The sequence below is a fragment of the Lissotriton helveticus genome, chromosome 8, assembly GCF_964261635.1.
Source record: "Lissotriton helveticus chromosome 8, aLisHel1.1, whole genome shotgun sequence".
In the NCBI taxonomy this organism is placed as follows: Eukaryota; Metazoa; Chordata; class Amphibia; order Caudata; family Salamandridae; genus Lissotriton; species Lissotriton helveticus.
In genome coordinates this window covers 618289156-618312720 of record NC_136069.1, presented here as the reverse complement: position 1 = coordinate 618312720, position 23565 = coordinate 618289156, and the positions used below count along the sequence as shown (strand labels likewise).

General features: G+C 46.6%; 1 protein-coding gene across 5 annotated transcripts in view; it reads left to right on the top strand.

The window, feature by feature from the left end:
• The window catches only part of MYCBP2 (MYC binding protein 2), a 1909483-nt gene that overhangs the window by 1002686 nt on the left and 883232 nt on the right, over window positions 1-23565 (top strand). For all 5 annotated transcript variants that reach the window (XM_078657470.1, XM_078657469.1, XM_078657471.1 and 2 more), the window contains 2 exons: window positions 3230-3285; window positions 3496-3611. In XM_078657470.1, the coding sequence (XP_078513596.1) occupies window positions 3230-3285; window positions 3496-3611 (172 nt within the window). The remainder of the gene's footprint in view (window positions 1-3229; window positions 3286-3495; window positions 3612-23565) is intronic.

Sequence of the window (23565 nt, the reverse complement as noted above, 5' to 3'; positions counted from 1 at the left end):
CATTATCACTAGATGCACTCAGGCTGACCCTGACCCAACCCAGGTTCTATCTGATTTTAAGAGTCTAACTGACAAAATAGCTATATCAATGACAGAACCTTTAACGTGTAAAGGGAGGGCTGGCCCGAGGTGGTTTAGCAAGGAATGCTCTAAAGCGGCTCGTGATCTCAGAACAGCCTTGATGTTAAAACCCCGAAACAAGGAACTAGTTCAGAGATCACGTAAAGAGTATAAATCAGTTATTGCAACAAGAAAGTAGGTACTGAAGAAGGAGGCCTGGGCTGAGATTCTGGAACCAGAAACATTGAAAAATAGTGCTAGATTTTTGGCGGTGCTTAAGAAACCCTTCCTGGTGAAAGATTCAGGGGAAGGGCTAGAATGTGTCATCACTAAAGAGGAATGGGTAGCACATTTTGAACAACTGTATGGGGGAAGTGAAACTAATGTGGTACCCTATGGGCGTACTTGTGGGGATACTTGTTTGGATGTGAGTATAGGAGAGGTCGTGGTGGGAATAGAGGTGCTCACAGCGGGCAAATCACCAGGCCCGGATGGGATACCCCCGGATCTTTTTAAATCCGATCCCAACTTTTGGGCACCGATTATTGCAGCGGTTATCAACGCAGCTGCAAAGGTGGGTTGCCCGCCTTCATGGGGGCTCTCAACCATTGTGCCCATATTTAAAAAGGGGGATAGGGACAGTCCCCTCTGTTACAGGCCTATTTCCCTGATCAATTCTATGGCAAAACTTGTGGGGAGAATAGTACTGCGGCGACTTACTGATTGGACACGGGACAATGATATTCTGTCCACTGCCCAATATGGTTTTTGTAATGGCCGCTCGACCACAACTCAGTGTTTGAACCTCTTTCTAATACTGAGTAAATATACTAAAGTCCAAAAGGGTACAGTCCACTTGGCCTTCATGGACCTATCCTCAGCTTTCGATTGTGTCAACAGGGGGAAGCTGTGGAGGTCCATGAGGGACAAAGGAGTGGACAATGACATAATACACTTTTTGGCTGACCTCCATAATAACACCAGCGCAAATATAAGGTATTCCCAAGACTTATCTGTAACTGATGATTTTAGAACTGGGAAGGGGGTACGGCAAGGCTGTATACTAGCCCCTTTCCTTTTTAATTTTTATATAAATGAGCTGGATGGCGTTTTAAGGGAGGTGAAATCTGATAGTCCAAGAGTGGGGAATAGAAGCATCCCTGTTCTGCTATACGCAGATGATGCTGTGTTGTTAGCAAGAACGGAAAAAGGCCTTCAACTGCTTCTTAACGCTTTTAAAAAGTTTATGGAAGACAGAGATTTGTTAGTGAACAACTCCAAATCTTTCATCATGCAGGTGGGGAAACAGCCAAGGAGACAATACACCTTTAATCTAGATAAGGCAGTTATACCCTTTTCTAGTACATTCTCCTATTTAGGAGTACTCTTTGACTCTAAATTGTCCTGGGCCCCGCAAATTGCAAAAAAAAAGTGTGATGTGTCTAAGGTCAATGCCTCCATTTTTAACTTCGCGTTAAAGCTTGGTAAAAAAACGACGGCTGCTATGATTAAATTATATGATGCAAAATCTGTAGCAACCGCTGCATATGGGAGTGAGCTCTGGGGCTATATGGTTGGGGATCAACTTCAAACCACAGAAAATTTGTTTTACAAACGACTTTTGTGTGTTTCGGCCTGCACTTCTAACTTTATGGTACATGAGGAATTAGGAGTGGGGTATTTGAGCGATATCCTGTCCCTACGACCTCTGTTATGTTGGCTGAAAATGTGGTTATGTGAGGAAATCCCTCTTACACACCTGATTGTTAACGATTTTCTGGCTCTTGAGAATGCGTTACGCACTCCCTGGCTGAAGTACTTAAAAACATGTTTTACTGAGTTGGGACGCCCTGAGTTGTTTGAACACCCATCAGGAATTAGGAAGGCAGACATTGATCTAGTCAAGCAGTTGTTCTATCAGCGCAAGAAGGCAGAGAGGGAGGGTGCTGAGCTAAAAAAAGTAAGTGTGAGGAAATTTATTATGGTTAAGACATGTTTGACAGCAGAGCCTTATTTACTCGATACTTTCAGCACTCATGATAAGTTCTTGCTTACAAGATTTAGATTTAACCAGTTTCAACATCTGCTTATCAGACCTAAAAAGGAGAGCTTCTGTAAAATTCCCTCGTCCTGTGGCTGCGACGGAAAGTCTCCACAGGACATGATGCACTTTATGTTTCTATGTAAATACTATGAATTCCCCCGTAAACGCTTTTTAATTTCTCTTTTAAAAAAATTGAATTTTAACCAGATACGACCAGCCTTTCTATATTTACAATTGCTACACAGTAATGGTGTCCTTCAAGTTCTTGAATTTTTAAAATTGGCTTTTAAACTGCGATTATGTTTGAATCAATGAAAGAACTATTGTATGTAATGTACAAAGCTCTTTTACTTTCTGGATCTGTAGTGTAATTTGATGTATGTATTGTATGTATTTTATTGTACTTTTATGGTTGAAATACACCAAGTAAAGTCTATTTTGAATTTGAATTTGACACACACACGTTTCATTGCTTGCTGTATCTGTTGTCTGTTTGAATCCATAAATATCTTTTTAGTACAATGCTTTCTTTTGTTGATTCCTTATGCTTACTTAAATATTCTGGGGAAAACCCTATTTTTTGTCTGTTTAATAAGTTATTCTTGAGATTTAGTGACTTGAAAATAGCAAAGGTTTTCAAATGAATGCATTTTTGGACCTGCCTCTGTCTTATGTCAACCGTTCTTCACTACTACATTAGATTCAGTTTGTCTTGTATGTAACCACATCATTTAGAATGGTAATGGATTTGGCAAGGCAGATCTTACTCAACTAAATGGCTTTTGAGCGGTTGCAGCACTAGTCTTCTAAAGCTAAATACTGTGACTAAATGCTTGAACCTTCATACATGATAATATAGTAGACCTGTAGTAGATCTGTAGTAACTTGCCCTCGGTTATGCACTTTGTCCTTCTGATGCACAATATAATCAAAGTTGAGTGTCTGAACAATATAACTGCCTAAAGAAAATGTAAATAAGCAGTTTCTTGTTGAACTAAACAGAACAAGTGTCATGCTCTTGTTGGTTCTCGAGTTTCCATCACAAAGTCATGAATTATTTCAAATCGGAGGATGACCTCAAACTTTCTTTCATCTATCTATTTAATGGTTCTCTTTTATTTTCAGGCCTATGAAAACTATTCGTTTGAAGAATTGCGCTTTGCATCACCAACACCAAAGAGGTATCACAATTACATTCACTATGAAATCTATACATCCCAATTAAAAAGATCGTAATCTTTGTAATGTGCAATTGTTCATAACAACGGGTGAAATGTTATTTTCCCTTATAACCAGGGAGTCTGAATATCGAGGTTTTTCTCTCATGGATGCTACTTTAGATGAAGAATATCTGAGGTTTTCTAAACCCACATACGTTTTCTTTTTCCCAGACCCAGTGAAAACATGTTAATTCGAGTCAACAATGATGGAACTTATTGCGCAAACTGGACTCCTGGAGCTGTTGGTCTTTACACCATTCATGTTACCATAGATGGAATTGAAATAGGTACGTGATTCATTCGTTATGTAATTGCATACTAATTGTGTAATGATACCGCTATTTCAGAAAAGTTCCAGCAAATCTGTTTTTAAACTCGCAGCATTTTGCTTTTTTATTGACAAAGGCTATTGCCTGTGAAAATGTCTATGCATGTAACTACGCCTACTGCTATAGTATTTGAAATTAATAATTGATTCAAACTAATATAAAATGTCTCTCAGCATCAGTAAGGGGAAGATATTGTACTACTTGAAGTTATTCTACATAAGGGCACTTGAATAAAGCAGTCATTGACATATCCCTTGGGGCTGATTTATGCATTGGATATAAAACCACTTCTTTGGGGACAGTATCTGCCTTTCCTATAAGTTTAAGGCTGCTGCCTCCCATACAAAAGGGATGGCTTACAGTTATTCACAAATAAGTATCCATCAAATGTTGAAAGAAACCTTTTTGCTTAGAAATGAATGTCTTGTTCATACCAGAGTACACCTTCTTTTTCATGACCTTGCTCATCCAGATTGCTATGCTTTGATAGTCAATGCACAGTTTGAGTGAAAGTTAATTCCCTTAGCGAGGTGTTGTGAGCTGGCACTTTTACAGCTATTAACAGAACAATCATCAAGTATTGCACCTTTCCGATTCAGTTCAGTCTTTAGCTAAGAGCAGTGCATTTCAATTAAAATATTTTTACACAACACATTTCAGTAGTAAATTGAACGTTTCCTGTGCCTTCATCTCTAGGGCTTCTCTCGCAGTTATAACATTTACGATACTCCACCGTTTCTTTAGTATCTTTCAAATGCACTCTGAAGAAAGGGAGTTCTGGAACTGCGTTAGCACATTTCCATTTTTGTTACAACTATATCTGAAGCTAACTAGGTAAGATTGCATTTTAGAATTAGTGGAATTTATTTTCTTAGTCTTCATAAATGCTGCTTATTCGCCATCTCTGGTTCAGGTGGGAACCCATTTCCATTTTCCACTTTCCTTGTGCATACGTTGCAGGTGGGGAAAAGCGGGTAGAAGTTTTACGTGAGCACTTAAAATGGCACCTCCTTGCTAACAAACACTGAACCACTCTCATTCTCCTCCAATGAGGGTTCAAGACCATTCTGACTTTACTGTGGTTTCTTATTCTGCCTTATTTGTACACTCAATTTATTTTGCAATTACTTCATAATGAGGAGGGCTGTCTAGGTTTTCTCTATATTATAATCTAGTTACAGTTACTCAGTGGCTTAAAGGACATATGCTAAGGTGCTTATAGGGTACTTGATAATGCTGTAATGTGCTTGGACTTTACATGTTACTTGAATGAAAGAGTTTATTTAAGAAATAAATTGCACCAGCTGGATAAAAAAAGATATTTTAACATACATGAATTCTGCACACCCACTTTTCAAAAGTCTGAATTCCACCCAATATGGCAACCAACACTTTTTCTTGCATAAAAAATCACCATCTAAATGATGTTGCTCAATAGAATATCAGTAGTTATGTACAAACTGGGCCCTAAAGAATAACCTAATTAACGTGCTACCTGAAGACAAGATAATGTAGTGAATGTACTGCACCAATTTCTAAATAAGTTTGCTAAGCACTGGCAAAGATAGTAGGTTCCTCACGAGTGAAGGAAATGTAGGAAGGTAATATTAATTATGTGGCCCGTGGTGACTCAGTACAGCACCACAAGTGACAGAGCGGTGCAACATATAAGCGCTACTATAAGTTCTCTTCTGTTAGTCCCCTAAGTTGTTGATCCAGAGCTCTGCTCCCTTCCTTTGGTTTTTCTGATGACTCAAAAACTTTTGGTAGTGTGCTGAGAAACCGTGTCCCCACCGAAAACAATAGGATCTGAGGCTATAGGAAGCAGATGCCAGTCACGGTTGTGCTCCAAATCAAGTGCCCTTCATGCTTCTCAAATAATATGGGACAAAGTTTCAAAACTCTACATCACCGAGCACACGAAGAGGTTGTGAGCCCAGTGCATGGTTATTCCAGCAAAAAAAATCACTTCTAGTTTGAAATGTTCCAGTCAGTATGAATCAATGTCTTGGCATAAACTCAAGAAGGCCAAGTAGGATTTGACCCTATCTTGCCACTCAGTACATCCAGAAGGTGCAAGAGCGTCATGTTACAGATTGCACGCCCTGATGTTGTCCAAATTTGCACCTACTCCACAGTTGTTCCTGGCACGCTTCGAATTTCCCAGGCCTTCATCAACCTTGCAGCAAAGAGCAACCTTAAAACAAGTCATGCTGCAAACTTTTGTGTGATTCTGGCACCCTCTGGTAAGCCTTCATTTCCCACGGAGCTGCAGCTGGTTCCAATCAGACTTCCACCGATGGGTTCGCCCCCAATTCGGTGTTCCCAGTGGGACTCACTTTCAGGCCTTCCCTGACACTGACTTCGACCCTGGTCCCAGAGCCAGGCCAATTCTTTCCACACTGACACCAGTTCCAAAGGTGGCCACTAATGAGCAGATTCCAATGTTAATCTCCAACTCACAAAGACGCCAGTGCGATCCAGGCCTGTATTGCACTTTGAAATTACAAAAGAGCAACCTGTGGTTATACAACCAGATTCCAATCCAGTACCCCTGCTATGACACTGTTACCAGGCTATTTCTGGTTCTGATTTAGACCCAGCGTAAGATGGAACCCAATTTCCTTCTATATGCTGCTGATGATACTGCAAAGGGGATAGGCTCCTCCCACCTCATTATGCTGTTGGTTCACTGTACAGATGTGCTTAATGTCTGTGGCCTAGATACATCTCATGAAACTTAAATATCTCTTTTGCAGTGGTGGTTCGGAGGCTGTTCAATCACTAGAATTGCAGTTGCCCACTGAAGAGATCAAAATAAACGTATTGACTGGGAGACTTCAATAGGCCCAGATTCATCTGAGCCGTTTTTACCATTTAATGAAGTCCTTACTGATACCCTTCTGGGTACATGGTCCAAACAATGCACATGTCTGCCAATCATCCAGATTGACTAAGTGACCTAGACCGAGCCCTGATTTCTTCGAATTCCTAACTAAGCTAACTCCACTGAAACCCTGATTGTTCATGTCTCAAATAGTTATTCAATCCCATCTGAAAGAGACCCGTTAGTGATAGATTCCTTACCTTAGAATATCCCCAGGTGTCAGACTGGATCTGGAAAGTTTTTTGTCAGCAGTACCCCAGGTGGCGCCGTGCGGCTCCGTGTCCGTCGCTGGCGTTGTAAGCGCTGAGATGATGTCATAGAGACTACTTAGGCACCACCCATGCATGCTGACATCAGTTTTTTCTTTCTCCGTGCCAGCAAGCGCAGATCTGGTTAGAGCACGTACCCTAGTCACTTTTTTACTAACTTTTTTGAGACTTTTGTCTCTACTTCTTTGAGTCTTGACTCCTGGTGCCGAGTAGGAATGCCTGGGGTTAAATCCTGCGGGGCCTGCCGCCGTACGATATCGGTGGCCGACCCCCGCGGCGTTTGTCTCTACTGTCTGGAGTGCGACCATGACTCCCAGTCATGTTCCGACTGTCTGACCATGGCTCCGGAGGTTTTGCGGGCGGTCCCGAAAGCTGCTGGAGGCCCAGCAGTCGTCTCTGCACTACTCGGGGTCCTGGGGTCGCTCGAGGGACCAACCGCGGAGCCATCATCATCGCTCCTCGGGGTAGAAGTCTTCACCCTCGGAAGACGTCACAAGAAAAAGTTGAAGAAGCGTTTACACTCTCAGTCATCCCACCGTCAGTCTCCGGGCGCGGATGAGGGGGCCAGGGGTTCTTCCCCCACGGCTCCGATGGAGCCTGAGAGTCCCGCTGCCTACCCACCTTATCCAGGTCCGTCGGCGACTCCGGCCCAGGTGCAAGAATTTCTTGATGCCGTTGTCCGCCTTGTCAGGCCTAGGGCTCCCACCGGCGCGCCTCCGGGCCCCACGGTCCCAGTTGAGGGCTCTTGCTTGGCGCCGGTGCCGGAAGGTCTTCCGCCGGCGGCTAACGCCCCGGCTCCCCTGCGGCTCCGTTCCCGGCACCCCAATGGGTCCAGTTCGTCCCACCTCCACCCTTGCCCGGGTTTCCGGACACTTTTGCTCCGGCTTGGGATCCTAATTGTGACATGGAGCCAGATTGGCGCCAAACGACGCCGTTCCCAGCGCCGTTGTAGCATTTATATTCCCCTGTGCCTCCCCCACCGCAGCAGCCTGTGCCTCTGCCCGTGGAGGAGGGGTATTACTGGGAGGTGTCAGAGGACCCTCTTGTACGGCAGTGCGAGTCAGAACAAGAGTGGGCGGAGGAATCGGAGAATGCACGTGGCATTGATCTCTCCTCTGAGCCCGGCTTTGTGTCTCCTCCAGCAATCATGCAGGAAGGCACCAGCAATCATGCAGGAAGGCACCACATATACTGTGGTGCTCCGTAGAGCAGCTGAGGCCCTTGATCTGCCTACTGGCACTCTTAAGACAAAGCGCCGTACTTCAGCCGGTGGCAAGTTCTATGGAACCTCTGCTTCAGTCCAATGAGGCCTTGACGGATGTTTTGATGGGCACCTGGTCTAGACCAGCCACAGGGGTTCCTGTGGATAAGAACGTGGCCAGGTGTCATCACCCGGCACCGGGTGACCCTGCCTTTTTAACAAATCATCAGACTCCGGAGAGCCTGCTCATTCAGGCCTCCACTTATCAAAGTTCATTCCCTACCACCCCGCCGGATAAGGAATCAAAGAAACTGGTGCAGTTTTGGCAAAAAGCTATTTTCCTCTGCCAAATTGGGGCTGCGGTCAGTCAACACTGCATGCCTCTTGGGCTGCTATTCTTACGCGGTGTCGGACACGGTGTGGGACACGGTGGTGCAGACACTGCCCCAGTGCCCGGAGGAGGTTCGGGCTGTACTTTCCCAAGCTGTTGCGGAGGGGAAGGACACCGCAAAGTTCGCCATCCGGTGTGGATTGGACATAGCGGACTTTTTAGATAGGGTGATCTCCACAACTGTAGCCCTGCATCGCCATGCCTGGCTGCAGGCCACGGGGTTTTCAGGGGATGTCCAGAGTTCCCTCATGGACATGCCTTTTGATGATACTTGCCTGTTCGGCGATAAAGCAGACCGTGCGCTATAGCGCTTCAAGAACTCTCTGGCTACGGCCAAGTCCTTGAGTTTCTCCACCACACGCCCCGTCACGTCTACCTTTCGTTCCTTTCGTGACCACGGAAGGGGCGCCCCTACACGTTCGTTCAGTCAGAAGCCTGCGCAGAACCAACCACAGCACGGCTGTGGGCATTGAGGCCGCTGTGGTGGCACAGGCGTCCAGCGTGCGGGTCAGTCCACCTCCGCTCCTGCAGCATCCGCCTCAAAGCCTTTTTAGTCCGAGCTTTGGGGTTCAGCCCACTCCCATGGGAGGCAGGATTCAACATCACCTCCCCCACTGTCGTTCTATCACTTCAGACAGGTGGGTGCTGCGAATCGTCCGTAGGAGTTGCTCCCTCCCATTCAAGTCTGCCCCCCCCCTGCCATGCCACCTCAGTTTCACCACATGTCGGGGGATCACTTTGCGCTTCTCCAACAGGAAGTCATGGCCCTCTTGGCCAAGGGGGCCATCGAGTGCGTTCCTGGGCCAGAAGTAGGTTGTGGTTGTTAATCCCACTACTTTCTGGTCCCTAAGAAGGACAAACGGGGCATGCGCCCCATCTTGGACCTGAGAAGTTCATGATGTTAACTCTGGCTCAGGTCTTGGCTGCCCTCGACCCTGGAGACTGGATGGTAGCGTTGGACTTGCAGGACGAATATTTTCACATCCCCGTCCTGCTGGCCCACCGGCGTTACCTAAGGTTCACGGTAGGCCAGGATCATTTTCAGTTTGCCGTGCTCCCCTTCGGCCTTACCAGAGCCCCTCAGGTGTTCACGAAAGTGATGGCAGTGGTCGCAGCTCATCAGCGCAGGTCAGGGGTGTCAGTCTTCCCCTACCTCGACGATTGGTTGTTGAAGGGGGACTCGCCCCAGGCAGTCGTCTCTGACCTTCTGACTACGGCTGACCTCCTGCATTTGCTGGGGTTCTCCATCAACATGCCAAAGTCGCACCTGAGTCCCTCTCAGAGGCTCCCCTTCATCGGAGCGGTTCTGGATTCAACGCGGTTTCGGGTTTATCCTCCTGAGCAGTGAGTCCGGGATATTCAGGCTATGATTCCGATCTTTCAGCCTCTATCCCAGGTTTCAGTCAGGATGACCCTCTATTATCCTTCCGTAATGTGCAGCACCGCTGATACTACAGCTTGGTTATATCGGTCATTTGTCTGTCAGTACTATACCCGAACCTGTCCAGCCTCCACCTCCATGCGTGGAGGTTGAGCGGCGACAGTTGACAGCTTTCGATCTTCCTCCTGAAGTCTGTGATGTCATTCTGGCAGCCAGGCGTCCCTCCACTAAGACAGTATATGCCTGCAGGTGGAACACATTTGTGGCATGCTGCACAGTGAAGGCTGTGGATCCCCTTTCTGCCCCTCTTTCTGAGGTCCTTCTGTTCTTTCTATCTTTGGCCCAGCAGGGCTCTGCCCTGGGCACTATCAAAGGTTATCTTTCGGCCATCTCCGCCTTTCTAAGGCTTTCAGATCAGCCTTCTCTTTTTAAGTCCCCGGTTGTTAACCGTTTCCTCAAAGGCATTACACACACGTTTCTTCCCGTGCCTTTCATAATGCCTAAATGGGACTTAAATCTTGTCTTGACCTATCTGATGTGTGCTCCCTTTGAGCCCCTTCATAATTGTCCTTTATGTCTTCTCACTCTAAAGATGGTTTTCTTGGTAGCTATCACCTCTGCCAGAAGAGTGAGTGAGCTCCAGGCTAATTTCTTCTAAACCTCCTTACCTTTCTGTTCATCTGGACAAGGTGGTTTTAAGGACCTGTTCTTTCTTGCCAAAGGTTGCTTCGCCCTTCCACATCAGGCAGACCATCACTTTGCCCACCTTCTTTCTGCCTCCGCATCCTTCGAAAGAGGAAGAGGCTCCACCGCCTGGACCCAAAACGTGTGCTCTCGTTCTATCTGAAGCGCACACAACAGTTCCGGGTGGATGACCAGCTTTTTTGTTGGCTACGTGGATGCCAAAAAAGGTCAGGCCGTGCACAAACTAACCATCCCTCGGTGGGTTGTTCTGTGCATCAAAGCATGTTACTCGTTGGCCAAGAAGGAGCCTCCTGTAGGACTATGTGCCCATTCTACCAGGGCAACGGCAGCCACTACTGCCTTGGGACGCGGCGTTCCCTAGCAGGACATCAAAGCATGTTACTCGTTGGCCAACAAGGAGCCTCCTGTAGGACTATGTGCCCATTCTACCAGGGCACTGGCAGCCGCTACTGCCTTGGGACGCGGTGTTCCCTTGCAGGACATTTGTCGGGCAGCTACGTGGGCCTCGCTGCACACATTTACCAAGCATTATTGCCTTGACGTCAAGTTCGGAGAGACGGCTTCTTTGGCCATTCTGTTCTCCGTGACTTTCTGGTGTAATCTTGTTTGCAGATCCACCACCAGGGTTGCTATTGCATGGTTATCTATAAGGAATCTATCACTAACTTGTGTAACGATATATCTGTAAGAGACATTAGTTAGTGATAGATTCCTTACCACCCCGCCCATCCTCCCCATTCTGCAAACTGATTTCTGGGGTTAAGGTCATCCCTTTCAGGGCCCTAGTTTCATGGCATCCGTGGTCAGTTTCTTGCATGGCTCTGCGTTCCTGCCACGGAAAGTCATGTACAGAACTCATGTCAGCGCGCATGGGTGGTGCCTAAGTAGTCTCCTTGATATCATCTTGGTGCTTACGACGCCAGTGACGGACGCGGAGCCACACAACGCCCCCTACCCAACGCGCAGGGTTACTGCTGACAAAAAACTTTCTGGATGCAGTCTGACGCCTGGGTTTATTCTAAGGTAAGGAATCTATCACTAACTAATGTCTCTTACAGATATATTGTTACACAAGTAGTAACTTGTGCGATAGACACATCTAGCAGCAGATTACTTACTTTTAAATTTACCGGGCGTCAGACTTGATCTGAAAGATTTTTCTTTGAGCCATACCCCTGCATGCCGGTAGATGGAGTAAGTCGGCTCCTCTTGATGTTGTCTTCATCTGTGCTTTAGTGACCTCCGCATCACCTATATGGGCACCACCTTGGCACGATAACGCCAGTTCTTTTCTTTCTGTGCCAGTCAAGCTCTGATCCACAAAGAGAGCTATCCTCTGTCACTTTTTAACAGGCTTTGTCTACTTTTGTCGACCCCCTTTTTTGTTTCATATCTGTGACCTATCCTCACCTGGTTTGACTATTGTGCCTGGAGCGCGACCATGACATAGTCATTCTCTGACTACCGGGTCTTGGCTCAGAAAGCTTTGAGAGAGCGGTCCATAAAGCTACTTGCGGCCTGACAGTCGGCACCGCATTGCACGACTCCTAGGACATCTCGTTTACAGTCCCAGTTGAGAGGAAGGACCAGGTGCCCCTTAAGGAATCCCAAATCCTTTGCATCCCACTCGAAATCATTGGCACACCCAGGTGTAAGAGGCACAAAAAGCACAAGAAGTCAAAACGTGCTTCGACTTCTCCCTGTCTGTTGGACAGTGTGGCGGAGGAGCCTCGCCGTTTTGGCCTTGTTCTAAGGACCCTGCACTTGGTTCGGATCTGCTCCTCCCCGAGTCCTGCCTAACTTTGAGAGCTTTATGAGGCCATGCACTTCGCGTGTGGGTGGCCGGACACTAGTGAGGTGCCTTAGGGCCCCATTAGGTCAAAGGGGGCTCTGTAGGTTTCCACGTTGGCTGTGCGGCCCCCAACGTCTCCATATGGATCCGGAAATCAATCCAGCGCTGGTTGTGCAATAGCGACCTCGCTGGCGTCCGCTCTTACGCTGATCCTCACGGTGGCACTGGTGCCCCCGGTGGCCCCAACCCCATTCTGATCCCCAACCCCATTCTGATCCCCAACCCCATTCTGATCCCCAACCCCATTCTGATCCCCGACGACCTGCGTCAACCGACAACGATACCAGTGCCGACAGAACCTCCAGGTCCTAGGTAATTTCCTGAGCCCTATTCTAGGAGTCTGATAAGATTGGGATGGGCGTTGGAGTCTGTAGAAGACCAGCCTAATCAAGAAATGGACTGGTATGAGGAATTGGGTGAGGCCAGTGGACTGGAATACTCTCTAGATTCTGGCCTGCTTTCTCTCCCTCCTGTGGCTATGGAGGAGGGAGCGTCATTTGAGCGAGTGCTGCTGAGTGAGCAGGCTGACCAGCTAAAGTACATTGAGCCTTAGCGCCTTGAATGTGCAACCCGTCGGATTTATTCCGAACCGGACCCGGACCTTGTGTGAAGTTGATTCCGCGGCCCCCCTTGGTGCAGTCCATTTGTTGCACATGGGTGCGCTTTGCCTCCTAGAGAACAGTGATCCTCGCACGTGATATACGTGATACGCACCATATGTTTTATTTATTTGTGCGATTTTCTATAGTGCGAACTTTACTCGAAGGTATCAGAGCGCTTTACATAAGAACCAGTTGCAAAACATAAGGACTTAGAATTACATGCATTAATTACATAAAGGATACAAACAGAAAAAAAAATTGCAAATGTACAAGATGTAAAGTCACACAAGGAAGAGATACTAACAGAAAGAAAAATTGCAAATGTACAAGTAGTAAAGTCACTCAAGGAAGAGATACGAATGGATATACCCGAAGAATCACATAGGAATGGTAGAGAGTACAAAGGTCTTGTGACACTGGAGGCTGGTGCTGCCGCAGCAGAGACCGGGTTGCCTACGGGGGGCCTATAGGGGCAGATCGTACTGCGGCTGTCTCTTGTGTGAAAACAGCGGGCACAGCAGCGCAGCAACACAGCGTGCCCACCCCCTGCAAGGGAACTAGGAACCGAAAGGTAAGCGGAGCCGCAGCGCCTTGAAGCCTCTCCCCATTCAGGGCACTGTGCGCCTGCCTGTTTCCGACACCAGTATGTGGTAGAAACTAGGAACAGGTTATATGTGAGGCACGGCGGTGGAGTCATGCTGAACGGGGATTGAAGAAAAAGGTGAAAGACCCGGACACTGGGGGAGAGCTAGCTGAGGGATAACTGAGAGATCGGCATGGTGAGAAGTGATACGGAGGCCACTGCGAGACATAAGTGAGAGAAACTGTGAGAGACTAGCAAGCCGCATGAGCTTGGGGGGTTGCGAAACGCTGAAAGGTGCACAAATAAGAAGCTTTGCCACAGTGCAACGGGAGTGCGACGTCGGTGAGGCGGCTTCATAAAGGCACACCGTAGCGGACAATCTGTAAGCGGCCACACCCAACCAAATATTAGGCAGAGAGAGCAAGGGCATGCTATGTGAGACATAAAAGGAGCCCTGCAACAAGAAAAGCAGGGAGAGGCGACGACGAGAAGTGGCATAGAGCTCACATTGAGCTCCTCCTGCCTATCTGTGACATAGACACTGAGAAAGGACTGGTTTCACCTACACTAATTTCGGCGGCCATCTTTGAAGGTAGCCACGATCACACCTTATATCACTTAACTTTCTTCTCACAACCTGCTCCCTCATACCTCCTTATATACCATTCCTCACATAATTTTTCACCTACTGTACCCCCCTCACCACCAGTTACCCTCACTACATATTATTTTATTTATTTTATTTCTACCCCCTTCCTGACTGAACTTTGATCTACACACTAAACTCTATAAGGACATTGTGTGCATTTTATAAATTTTTGTTTGGATTTGTTATTTCACTGTTGTACTTTTTGATTTGCACCACATATTTTTCATCCTCTTTAATTCTTTTATTATATGACTGTGTATTACGATATATCCTTCTTCCACTAGGTATCTTATTTTTATCATGTGCTTTTAATTTATTTGTCAAACATTTCAATTTTAATTCTTCAATTTGTTTTTGATGATATCTCCCTCTTTCTCATTACATTCTGTCTTATTATATATTATGTAGTTACCTGCTCCTCCCCATTCTTGGCTCCTCTACTCTGCTATTGTTATTAAATAACTATCTTCTTTCTACTCACTCCCCTTCTCTTTCTTATTTTTTAATCCGCTTTTTAGTTATTTCTCTCCTCTCCTCTTTTATTTCATTTTATTTTACCTTTACAGCTTCCCTCAGTTTATCATTCATCCCATTGACTCTCTATTCTAGACTACCTTCTAATCCATACCCCCCTCTTTACCAATTATTATTTGCACTTTATTCTGTATTGTTTTGATATGTTATTCTATTGTGGCGCTTTTTAACCTATCTCAACGTTTATTCTTGTATTCCTTGACTGTTTCACTAAGGTATATTCTCTTTTTGTTATGTATTTTGCTATTTTGTATATTTTGATATTCCTCTGTTTATACCACCCTCATTTCTTATCATTGTATTTTATTTCTAGTTATTGTTCAGATTGCCCTCTATGTTATATCCTTTTGTCACTATGTTTTTGTTTTCAATGTGTATCCTAATGTTACTATGTGTAGCTCACCATTATGTCCTACCTTTATAATTTGTTCAGGCTATATTTAATTCCTTCCCCCGCTTTATAGCCTTATCTTCTTAATTTTCCTGGCTGCCCTTCCTCACATCGTGAAATGTAATTCATATGATTACGTCGCCTCCTTACCTAATGTGCTTATGTTTACATCCTTACATCGTGAAATTGTATTTCCTATGATTTCGTTGCCCCATCACCTATTGTGTAATTGAAACCCCACCCACACCTCTCACTGTCTGAGTCTGCTTTGGATTCACTTAATCGACCCCCGCTACCCCCATAAACCACCTTCTATCTTCACTTCGAGGACAAGTGCTTTCTAATCTACTGTGCTTCCTCTTTCTCCCCCCTTCTTCTCTCCAAATCATGACTCCACTCACTCTTCCACCATCAATCTCAACCCCACACATCTCTAAACTCGGCTCTAACTCTTGGACCATCCTCTACCCTCCCCATCTATCTAAACATGGTAAAAATAAATTCAAACATAAACTTCTCTGTCTCCACCCAGAAACATTATTTGCTGATCACCATAACAGCCTTAACTCCCCAATTATCACCAACCTCATCTTCTTCACCAAACGAACATCTAAATGGAAAAGCTTATTTCTACGTCACCTCCTGATCTCCAATTCACGCAACATCCCATACGGTCTAAAACTCTCCACTACACCATCTTCTTCCTTTCCAGGCAAAATAGATATCTCCATCTTCAAATCTGGAACTATACTCATCCAAGCGTCTAAAAAGCACCTCGACATCTTTGAACAACACTTTAGCGCTATATCCCAAATTCTCACAATATCTTCGAATCCTGCCCTCTCACCCCCTCTACCCCTAGACTCATCACCCCCCCTCTCCTCCTCGATACCATTACCTAGTCTCTCGGACCTACCCCAACTTTTATTGCCCTCCTCTACCTTCACCTCTCCCTCCCCCCTATCGCCTCTTCTTGATTTTCCCCCTCCCTCTCCTACTCCAAATGAACAACACTATAGCACTTTATCCCAAACCCTCGCACAATCCCCGAACCCTGTCCTCTCACCCCCTCTACCCCTTGATTCATCACCCCCATATCATCCCCGTCCCCCTTACCTCGTTTCTCTGACCCTCCCCAATTCTTATTGTCTTCATCTCCCCTCTCTTCTCCCCCCTCCCTATGGCCTCTTCCTAATCTAATATGCTCTGGTAGACACGCCTCTCCTTTCAACCTCCTCTCCAACATCCCCCCTCCTTGCACCACATCATTCATCCACACAACGATACCACCTGCATTCCCCAATTGTCATATGATCTCCCCCGATTCCATAAACACACTCTACTCAACACTCCTCCCTCCACTCGACTCCCTTCCCGCTTCCCCCTCTGCCTCTTCCCTTCTGGGACCCCCATGTCCCATTAATACACTCTCTTCTATGCCCCTCCCTCCCCTGGACTACCACATCCCTTTCCCCTCTGCCACTTATCCCCAGATTCCACCCTGCTCTGATAATACATTCGCTTATATACTCTTCCCTCCCCCTGACTCCCTTATCAATTCTCCCTCTGCCACTTACCCCATAGTACCCCCCCTTTACAACGACACACTCTCATCTACGCTCCTCCCTCCCCATGACTCCCTTACCACAGCTATCTCTGACTCAGTTCCACACTCCCCCTTAACTGCCCCCACATATCCCCCACAATCACCCTCCAACACCTCCATGCTTTCTTCAACAACTCACAATCCAACAAATGCAACACCACCTCCTACTTCCTCAATGCCACTTTCACCGAGCTGTCTGTCCGAAATGAATACCTTCCCTACATCCCCCTCTTGTTCACCTCCGCTCTCCAAAAATGATCCTCCCCCTCATTATAATCTCACCCCCCCTCCAGACTTTTCTCCTCATCTTCCACAAGTTATCCCCCGCCCTAAACAACCCTAACTCGACCAACAGCCCACTAAATACGGATCCACAGCACTCATCAACACACACACACTGGCTTCCCCTACCATTGAACTTGTCCTTATGTCCCTCATCTTAGAACTCTCCTCACTCAGAAGCGATATCTCATTCCTTACCAAAACCATCTCCTCGCACAACGACACTCTCCTCAACACACCCACATATTGTCCGCCAAACTCTATCCCCAACAGAAACACCCCTCCTCCTAGCTACTACACAACCAGCACCTTACCCACTCAACCTTCCTCAATCGTCCCTCCCTACAATACTTGCATACCCACACCGCCACGACTTGGTACTCATCCAATACCCTCTGAAGCTGACAGTTCCACTAACTTAACTTCTAGCAACTACACAACCAGCACCTTACCTACTCAACCTTCCTTAATCGTTCCTCCCCACACTACCAACATACCCTCACCGCCACAACTTGGTATTCGCACAATAACCCCTGAAGCTAACAGTTCCAATAACTTAACTACCTCTCCCTCACCACCCTCGTCCACTATCCCCCTTACTCCACAGCCTACCATCCCAGTTCTCTTAGAACTAGCTGACTCACCCTTCCTCCAACCTCCCCTAGACCACCCCAACAACTTAGACCTATCCCCCCTTGTCCCTCCACTAATCGCCCAATAACCTCGGTAGCTAACAGTTCCACTAACTTAATTTCTTGCAAATACACAACCAGCACCTTACCCACTCAACCCTCCTTAATCGCCACTCCCTACAATACCAACTTACCCACATGGCCACAACTTGGTACTCGCCCAAAAAACTCTGAAACCAGCAGTTCCACTAACTTAACTACCTCTCCCTCAACATCTTCGTCCACTATCCTCCCTACCCAATTGTCTATCATTCCAATTCTCTTAGGATTAAGCAGACTCCCCCTTCCTCCGTCTTCCCCGAGACCACCCCAACAACTTAGACCTATCCCCCCTTGTCCCCTCTCCAAATCGCCCGACCCCACTCCCCTCTGTTGCATGCTGATTAATTGCAGATCCGCCTCCTGCCACGCTACTGAGATTGCTGAAACCATTCTTAGTGAAAATATTGACATTGCATTCCTAACTGAAACCTGGCTCACAGCCCACTCCACTCCCATCCTCGACTTGCTTATCCCCCCTGGTTACCCTATCATTAGAAAAGATAGAATCGAACAAACAGGAGGAGGACTCGCCATAATTTTTTTAATTGAACTTAACATCTCGCTCGTTCATCTGCAAGACCCTTCATCCTTTGAATACCTTTGCGCTGATCTCATTATGCCCGACTCCCCTACCACCCGGTTGCACACTATCTATCATCCCCCTGGAAATAACATCCCCTTTACGCAAGAGTTGACTGATCTTATCATACAATCATCGCTCTCACATTCTAATAATCTCTTCCTCGGTGACTACAACATCCATTGGAACAAAAGTGATGATCCTACTGTCATTCTATTTAATGATACCATGGACATCACCAATATGACCCAACTCTGCCATTCTCCCACCCATTACAAAGGTGCCACCCTTGACGCTATTATGACTAACAAAGACCTGGCCTCCCTCTCAAATATACTTCCAGTAGACTGGTCTGACCACTACCTTATCCTCTTCACCATAAATAGAACCATGACTCACCCCGCCCCCATCAGCTCTTTACCTAAGAAAGCCAAACGCAACCTTCACCTTATTACTCCTGGCGAATTGGAAGCCACAATTAAGGCCCACTTACTTCTACCCCCTCTCTCTGACAGCAACACCGACCTAACTAACCATTATAACAATTATATTCTTGATGCCCTCAACCTAATTGCTCCTATCAAACTCAAACAACAAAAAAGCAACCCTCCTAAGTCTTGGTTCAATTCTGACCTTAATAACGAAAGACGGACTCTTAGACATTCTGAACGGGTTTGGAGGAATCATCCAACCGTTGACAATATGGCTCTCCTTAGAACTGCTAGAGCCCAGTACAAAAAACATATCTTTAATGAGAAAGCCTCCTTTCTACAATCACAAATTGACCAAGCCAGAAACCGCCCTAAAGAACTCTTTAACATTGTTAAAAAACAAACCTCCACTGGCCCTCCTAAAATATTAGCCTCTATTGACAGATCCGAAGAAATTGCCAATTTCTTTACGAACAAAATTAACAAGATCGAACTATCCTTCTCTTCCCTCCCACTCTCACTACAACCTACTCCCACCCTATACACCCTCCCCAACACTCCTAACTCTCCTCCGTCCACTTTTTCCACACCTCTTGATCCCTCTCATCCCCTCCCTGCTCTCCCCCAACAAGATACCTTTCCGAAAATAAGCCCCCCTGCTAAAAATAATGCTTCATGGAATGATTTTAGTACAGTATCTGAATCTATGATCACTAATATCATTGCCAAACTAAAACCCTCCTCCCACTCCAAAGATCCTCTTCCTGCCCTTTTGGTTCAAGAACTTAAATTTATCATTGCCCCTATATGGACCAAAATCATCAACTCCTCTCTTTCCACTGGTTGTGTCCCCACCTCCCTTCAGCTTGGTCAAATCTCACCCATTCTCAAAAACGCCACTGCTGACCCCAATGACCTTAACAACCTTCGCCCTATCTCTAACCTTCCATTCCTCTCTAAAGCCCTCGAAAAATGTGTCCTATTGCAATTAGAGAAACATATCGCCTCCTTCAACCTCCTTGATGTTTTTCAATCCGGCTTTAGAAAGGGATGCAGTACAGAAACTGCTATGCTAAATATCACTGACGACATTCATCGCTCCCTAGACAAAGGGGAATCCTCATTACTAATCCTCCTCGACCTCTCAGCTGCATTTGATACCGTCCACCACCCCACCCTTCTTAACACTCTCAAAGACCGGTTCGGATTAGATGGCAATGTATTCAAATGGTTCTCCTCATTCCTTCAAAACAGATTACAGCAAATCAAGCTCAGCCACTTTCTCTCCAAACCTCAACCTGTCTCACTCGGCGTCCCTCAAGGATCCATCCTCTCCCCAACCCTATTCAATCTGTTCAAGGAACCACTCACCCTCATCCTCAAACAAGCTAATATCAATTACCATCTCTATGCCGATGACACCCAATTATATTACAAGATCAAATCCCACAAAGACATTCTCCACCTCAATGAGACCTTGACCAGAATTCAAACGTGGTTCCATCGGAACCATCTCAAACTGAACCCAAATAAAACTGGAATCATCCTTTTCTCCCCCAAAAACAACTCCCTTCCCATTCAACTCTGGATAAAGGACATCAAAGCTCTTAACTGCCCACTCTCCACCTCTAATTCGGTCAAATCCCTAGGCATCAGTATCAACCAGAATCTAAATCTCATCCCCCACATTAAAAATGCATCCAAAAGTGCGCTTTTCACCCTTCTCCACCTCAAGAAACTTAAACCATTTATTCCAGCAGACGATTTCAAACTTGTTGTCCAATCGCTTGTCCTTTCCAGGATTGACTATGGCAGCGCCACTTTGGCTGGCACCCCTAAAACTCATCTTGCTCCGATTAAATCTGTCCTCAATCTAGCTGCGAGACTCATCTCTGATTGTAAAAAATTTGATCACATCTCCCCTGTCCTCAAAAATCTCAATTGGCTCCCAATAGAAGGAAGATCCATCTACAAGATTGACTGCATCACTCACAAAGCTCTTCCCCAAAACACCCCTTCTTACCTTACTACGAAACTACACAAAGCAGGTTGCTCCAGGTCCCTGAGGAGCACAAACTCCCCTGTCTTGATCCCACCCAGACTCAAATGTCAAAAGACCCAATCCTGTGCGTTCTCTGGGAACGCTCCTACAATTTGGAACTCTCTCCCTAAGGATCTTCGCTGCAACCCCTCTTACCCTCTCTTCAAAAAGGAACTCAAAGTACTCCTTCTCAACAAATACTGGGGTATCTAATGTTACTGACTCTGAACATGTCCACTCCTCTCTCTTCCCTTGTCCGCTCCTCTTCCCACCCCCTCTCAATCCATTCATTTTTTCTCACTCCCCCTCTCTTCACCCCCTCTCTAGCCTAACTTATAATATTCACTTTCCACTTAATGTTATCTCGCTGTTTCTTTGCCCCCTTAGCCCTGTTGAATGCATTGTCATACTGTAACTTTTTCGCTTAATTGTTAAATTTATCTCATTATGTTCACCATCCTTGTAAAGCGCTCTGATACTCTTGGGTCCAGTAGCGCTATATAAAACCTTTGAAATAAAAAATAAATAAATAAAATAAATTTGCTATAGTGGTGTGAAGGGTGGCTGAGGTCTTGGACCTTAAGCTCCCTTCCGTGACAGTCAAGACTAATAACTCAACGGAGGTCCTGCTGCCTGATGTCTCCTCTTTGGGACCCTTGGTGCCTTTTAATGATGTCCATAAAAATGTCCTACTAGGAACCTGGTCCAAGCCCAGCACAGGGGTTTCTGTAAATAGGACAATTGCCCAACACTACCGCCCTGCGACCCAAACGTCCTCCCTATCCACCCTAAACCAGAGAGCTTGGTGGTCCAATCCACTACTTCCCATAGCACGTTTCCTTCCCTCCCCTGGACAGAAAATCCAGTGAGGCTGAACAGTTGGGGTAAGAAATATTTTCTTCCACCAGCATTGCATTGTGATCAGTGAACACCACATGCTTATTGGATTATCATTTCCACTGCCTGTGGGATAACGGTAGATGCAGCAAAGTTTGGCATTGGTGTGGTCTCAGCACGACTTACTCGCTGGGTAGAGCCATTTAATCTGCGGTGGCTGTTCGACGCAATGCCTGGTTGAGAACCTCTCGCTTTTCGGGGTATGTTTTGGCCTCTCTCATGGATATGCCCTTAGATGGCATTTGTTCTTCGGAGATGAGGCTGACATGGCACTGGAGCGCTTTAAGGGGTCGCAGGCTACGGCCAAGTCCTTAGGCTTTTCAGTGGCTACACGTCCACAGTCTTCCTTTCGCCCCTTTCGTCTCCATGGAAGTGATTTTCAGCCGCACCAGCCCTATCCCAGCCACAAGACCACGCAAGTTCCACAACCTTGCATGGCTGAGGGTGCTTTTCGTTCTGACCCCGTGGGTCAGGTGGTCAGAGGTCAGATCAGCCCCACCAATCTGCCCCCCTTATTCTCGCAGCCTTAGCCTCCAAACCCACCTAGTCTTGCCCTTCTAGATCATGGGCGGTCAGTTAATGTCCGTATCAGCCATCACGTCTACCACTGGCAGACCATGTTAGACAGGTGGGTCCTCCAGATAGTCCGAAGGGGCCACTCTCCCATTCCCCTTCCGTACCTCCATCTTATGACTGGCTGATGGAGGATCATCTCATTTTTTTTAAACAGACTTTGACAGACTGCACAGATTTCGCAGGGCTCTGCACACCAGAGGCATCTGCAGGTTAGAAACATGACATCCACTGAAATGCAATCAACTTTTCCCCCCGTTTTACAAGCAAGAACCCGCTACAATAAACAAAGCAACGCTTAACAAGCCATCCCCCCCATCTCCCCCTTCCAACTCCCTCACCCCTGTTCTTCCCCCCCCTGAGTCACACCCGTTCCGCCACAGGTCTCCCGCACACAACACACCTAGTTAGCTGCACTTGCACACCCGCCATCAAGACCCCCCATCACATCCCCGGGAGATCCTCTGGTTCCACCAGAGGCTCAAGCCACAGGACCCTATAGTCAGCCCAGCGTTTCCAAATTTTATAATGCTTTCGCGGGAATCCTCTGGGCACAAAAATCGGCAGCTCCAGCCCCTTACAAAAATCTAACCCCTTTTTCCACACCACCACAGATGGGGCCCGTGTGTCTTTCCACGCTCTGGCCACGTCTCTCTTGGCCAATATGAGGTCTAGCTGCAGCAAATGCCTCTTGTAGACGATGCCACCTACCCCTTCCATCACATATAGTAAAACAAATTGTGGCGAACGTGGGAGCTCCCACCCCAATACCTCAGACAAACAGGCCAGTACCCCCTCAAGAATCGATTTAGAGATCCACAACTCCACACTGTGTGTAGAAATGTCCCCTCCTCCCCGCCACATCGAAGACATTCCGGCGAGGCAATCATTCCCGCCCACCACAGCCAAACCATGGTGAAACAAACCCTATGTAGCTATTTAAATTGGATTAGACGTAGGCGCATCGCTATGCCTGCACTCGTGGGGGCTGCCAATGCCTCTCTCCAATCTTCCTCTTCCAATTCTCCCTCATCGTCCTCCTCCCAAGTCTCCCGGAGCTTCTGCAGTGTGGGGGAACAATGTGTGACTAGTAATTGATATATGCATGATATCTTCTTCGTCTCCAAATTCCCCATGAACACCTTCGCTTCTAGGGGGCTGAACTCAGGGAGGGACTCCAGACCCTCTAAGCTGGGGGACAGTGCATGACGGAATTGGAGGTATCTAAAGAACTGAGAGTGGAGCATACTAAATTCCTTGCAAAGATCCTGAAAGGTCTTAAGCGTCGTACCAGACAATACATCCCCTAAAGTCGAGATGCCA